The 4644-nt window shown below is 41.0% G+C and overlaps 1 protein-coding gene across 1 annotated transcript; it reads right to left on the minus strand.

Moving 5' to 3' along the window:
- Window positions 1-1155: 1155 nt before the first annotated feature.
- Window positions 1156-2753, minus strand: LOC310870318 (serine--tRNA ligase, mitochondrial-like; the record flags this gene model as incomplete). The annotated part of the gene is made up of 5 exons (XM_083781496.1): window positions 2560-2753; window positions 2382-2436; window positions 1966-2029; window positions 1384-1489; window positions 1156-1263 (listed from the first exon to the last, which is right to left on the minus strand). The coding sequence occupies exons 1-5, from the start codon at window positions 2617-2619 to the stop codon at window positions 1156-1158; spliced, it is 393 nt and encodes a 130-aa protein (XP_083637622.1). The 5' UTR covers window positions 2620-2753.
- Between the last annotated feature and the right edge of the window lie 1891 nt (window positions 2754-4644).

Below are 4644 nucleotides of genomic sequence, written 5' to 3' on the forward strand. Positions count from 1 at the left end.
TTAAAACTGTTTTAAACAAAATAATTGTATTTTATATTAATGTCGGATTTCTTTAAAGGTTTATTTGTTGTTTTAGTATTTAATTTCAATATTTTACAGAGGGGCTGATAGTAAGTTCGTAGCAGTCGGGATTACTTGCACGCTCTGCTTGTGCACTAGTACTACTTGAGTGCAACTCGCAAGTTGGCACTCGACAGAGTGCAGTTGTAGTCATTATTATTATTATGCATTGCCATGGTAATATATACAGTATAAAAAACGTTTAAAAAACAAGAGGGTTGCGCACACCCAGTCCCTCGCTGGTGCTAGACAAAGGCAGATGCAGTTAAAAAGAAAAGGAAGTCGGCACAGCAGCTCTGCTCCACAGTGTTTTGATAAAGTGACTTTTTGTCACTTTGTTATTTAAATAAACAAAACACTGTGGAGCAGAGCTGCTGTGCGGACTTCATTTTCTTTTAAAATATACAGTATAGTCATTAGCATTACTTTCTTTCTTACAGACCTCACCCTCCTGTCTCAGAAGAGTGACAGACCTGACTGAGCTCCGACTCAAATACACCAAACTACTTCCTGCATCACGTGATCTTCACCTGCTGCACGCTGCTGTGCATCATCTGTTTGCTGTTGCTACCCGAGACGAGGGGTCAACCTTTGCGATGAGCATTGGGCTGCATACCACAGCCCTCCTGGAAGGGGACGACCGAGAGAAAGAGGAAAGGAAAAGGAGGAGGGGCTGTGTATATCATTGCTGTCGGGCAGAAACCTCTTCTCTCCACATGCTAATCTAACTTGTGGGCGGTTTTTTTCCTCGTAATTTAATACCCTACTTGGCCTAATACTTGACCATACTACAGCGTCATCCAAAAGCATAAGAAATAGCAGAGCTGCAAGTAAAGCTTGAAAATGCAGCGTGAAGAAGTGACGCGTTTCTAGCTTGTTGTGCGTCCTACAACGATATCCAGGTATGTCAACCCAACTAATTTGAGGTCAAGGTCAAATGGGAGAGAAAAGTTATTTTTGTCTCCACTAGGCCGAAGGCATGGGGAGAGAGAGTTTTTTTTAAAGATTAGTTTTTGGGATTTCATGCTTTTATTGATAGGACAGTAGAGTGACATGAAATGCGGAGAGATAGGAAGTGGCACGCAGCATAGCAGCTTAGGGTGCCCGGTCCACCACGCCGGCAACCCAGGCCGAGAGCAAGGTTCTGGTACTCACGAAAACGGCTCCTTTCAAAATGTCTGGCACCACCATGGGGATGAAGCCCTGTAGATGTGGCAAGACAAACAAGAGGCCTGATGTTGTGCAGTCAGTCAAGTAGAGGAAAATGACTACACACGTTCATATCTAGACTTCATAGTTGTCTTTGCCACACACAAGACTTACCCGCCGTTGTAACATGTCCAAGGCAAAGTTCTGCAGAGCGGTCTGCAATCTGGCTCCCACTCCCCTCAGATAATACGACCGGTGGCCAGAGATATGGGCCAGATTCCTGGAAGATAAAACAATCCATAATTAATGGTTTATACACACCATGCAGCACAATCAGTATAAAAGTTATTCTGGACAGTAGAAAAATGCACAGAAAATGTTCCATTAAGGTCATGACAGGAGTTGCCGTCAAAAATGTATTTGGTAATTTCTTTCCTACATCCTGGGATTTGTTTAATAGTTTTAATACACAAGTATTAGGGGACACTGTTTTACACGCTAGAGAGGAAATGAAAATTAGCTACAATATTAGACAGGGCAAATACCAGAGAGAGTGATCTGACTGTATGTCATCTACAAAGTTAAACACAAACCTCATTCCAAATAAAATATCTGATTTATGTGAAGATTACCAGTACATAATATGTGTAATTAATAACACTACGAAATAACACAATAGCTACACAAAATCATTAAAACTTTACAAGACAATGGACAGCAGATATTGTGGAGAATGTTTAAATGGAAAAGTCTCACCTTTGCCTTAAAATCCCCAGTTTCTCCCCTAGCTCTACATGGCCTCTGGGTTTGAACTCAAAGACTGTAGAAAAATGGAGAGAAAATGGAGGTCAACATGAAGCCCTGAATGGGTTTCCGTTGACGAGAATGAAGCATGAGATGTTACAAGATGACAAGTCCAAGTATGTGCATTTCACATAAATAAGCCGTTGCCGTCTCCATGGTCTACTCTAACCTTTTGTGTCATAAATTAACGTCCTACTTGATTATACTACAGCACCACACAAAGTCAGATCTCCAAGCTTGAAATGCAAGACGCTTGGGTGATCTGCTACTTTTGCTATTTTTTTATTTGAATCCTGAAGAGTAACGTAAAGTAAAGTTTTGGACATATGAGGTTTCCACCCGACAGACGAAGCACAGGTTCACATCACCTGGTTTCTCCCCAACCAGCTCCAGCACTCTGGCTTGGCTCTCCTCTCCGATTGGCTGGAATAGGAAATTGGGAGATTTAATAACCTTGGAACGACCACACCGTTTTCAACGACTACAGCCTAATTTATAATTTGGCACACGGCCATGTTGTTCGCCTGTGCGTGCGTGAATGCTCACCACATCAGGGTGTGTGGTGTTGGGCAGTCTGAGAGCTTGTCTGTAGTGCTCACTAGACATTGATTAATTGATTGATTGATTTCTATAAATTGTTAATAAGCCTTGATCTTACATTTCTTTTGAAAGTCAAGAATAATTTTATCTTTGGCGTTTTATTGTTTTTAATGGCCTGTCGTTAAATTAAAGCCTTTTTAAAAGTGAGTCTTTGCTAGAGTGTTTGAGTTTGCTCTTTGGAACACTTTGCATAAATCTGCCTCACTGGCACACGCACCCCTCTACACCAGAAACCACACGGGCTGGGCCAGGCTATCACGACATGAACTTGATGTACAGTACAATAATTATATTGTCATGCCCCCTTTAACCCATTTTGGGGCGGGAACCCCTTTTGGTGTTTTAAACATTGTTATAATTTAGCTATTGAAAAATAGCAGATCTACAAGCTCGGCGCGCTATGAGCTTGTATGTCTGCTATTTTTGAAAAATCGTGAAAATGTGCCTGAAATCTTTGAATATATGTTCTTTCAGAGCGAGTTTTTAACTCGAATCTTTGCTACTGAGAGGGTCCCTGGAACTACAAATTTTCAGATGGGGGTCAGCGGCCAATGTCATATATATTTGGGGTTCCTTGACATGAATATGTTTGAGAACAACTGACATAGAAACATGTTTTTTTCAGAAAAGACATTTTTTAAATTTCAACGTCGGGCCTAAATGGGTTAAGGCCACCTTTGTGGTGCGATGGTGCTCCATCCTCAGCACATGTCCCGGCCGTCTCAGGCGTCTGTGTGTGTGATCTCCTTGGCGATGCTCCGGCTCCCTGTAGCTGTTTGTTTGTTTGTACAGTTCATTACGGGAGCTATTATACGGCTCTGGGTGTACCCAACCGTCACTATAGGGATGGCATATCACTTGTTTACAGTCACAAGGGCGAACTCATAGGAAAGTAAATTACTTTTGAACCAGGTATTGTGACCTTAAAGATGTTCCCAATCTTAGCTGAACAGTCCAGCAGCTTGCGAGATTAGCTCATGGACACACAGAAAACATGACACATTGAGAGCTTGTAGATTGGCTATTTTCAGGCTGTTTTTTCTGCCATGCATGATGGAAACCTATTATGCAAACCATATTTAGCCACCTTTAAAAGTAATGAAATATTGCAAAACACTTACGTTTTAAACCATGGGTCTCCTGACATGAGCTGTGTACTGATGATCACCTAATACAAAAGACAGAAAATACAAAAAATATATATTAATATATTTTTTTGCATGAGAATTCTATACAACATAAAGTGTGTTTGATTTTACACAACATAACATTTAACCTGCGGTCTTGCTGTGACTATTGTATAAACCGTCCTCCTGCTGTGACTACGGCTCTGGGAGGCCTTGGCTATGGCTCCAGGGGAATAGAATATACTTACAGTACTACAGACTTGCATATTCAAGCTTTTGAGAGATATTTGACAGACCGACCGCTAGCAGGGATGAAAAGCTGGGTCAGGTTTCATTAATTACTATTCTTGAGAAGAATTCTTAAGAAAATCTGGGTTACACACATTTCCCAGTAAATGTTTAAATACTTGGTTTGCTAAGGTCAGCAAACAATGGTGTGTTCTACAATGGTTACTGTCAGCCATCTTGCACCTTTTTGACAACTGGTTAGTTTTGATGGGGAATGCTTACAGTGTTAATCAACAGTTTTTTAGGATAGGAAACCTGTACACTGGCACGCTTTACTGGAACTACACCACAGCTCAAACAGCACCTACCTTGAGAATGGAATTGTCCTGGTGAGTGTTTTTGGTATCATAGCCCTCTAGCAGACATCTGCGTGTTGTATTCCCTGAGCCAGCAAATTCTGCCAAATTCAGGTCAGCAAAACCAAGCTGTAGGAGAGCAGTGAGTTGGCAAAGTTGAGGGATAGATTAATTTCAAGTTTGTTTTGAATATTGATTGACGTATTCTCTTAAGCTGTTTACATTCTGTCTCCAATCATTTCAACTTTAATGGAATCCTGATTTGTTTTTCTTTGGTCATCTTATAAAATATCACTGTGGCCTAACATTCATCCTGTACA

Source organism: Protomyctophum parallelum, assembly GCF_964188405.1.
Source record: "Protomyctophum parallelum genome assembly, chromosome: 14".
Classification (NCBI taxonomy): domain Eukaryota; kingdom Metazoa; phylum Chordata; class Actinopteri; order Myctophiformes; family Myctophidae; genus Protomyctophum; species Protomyctophum parallelum.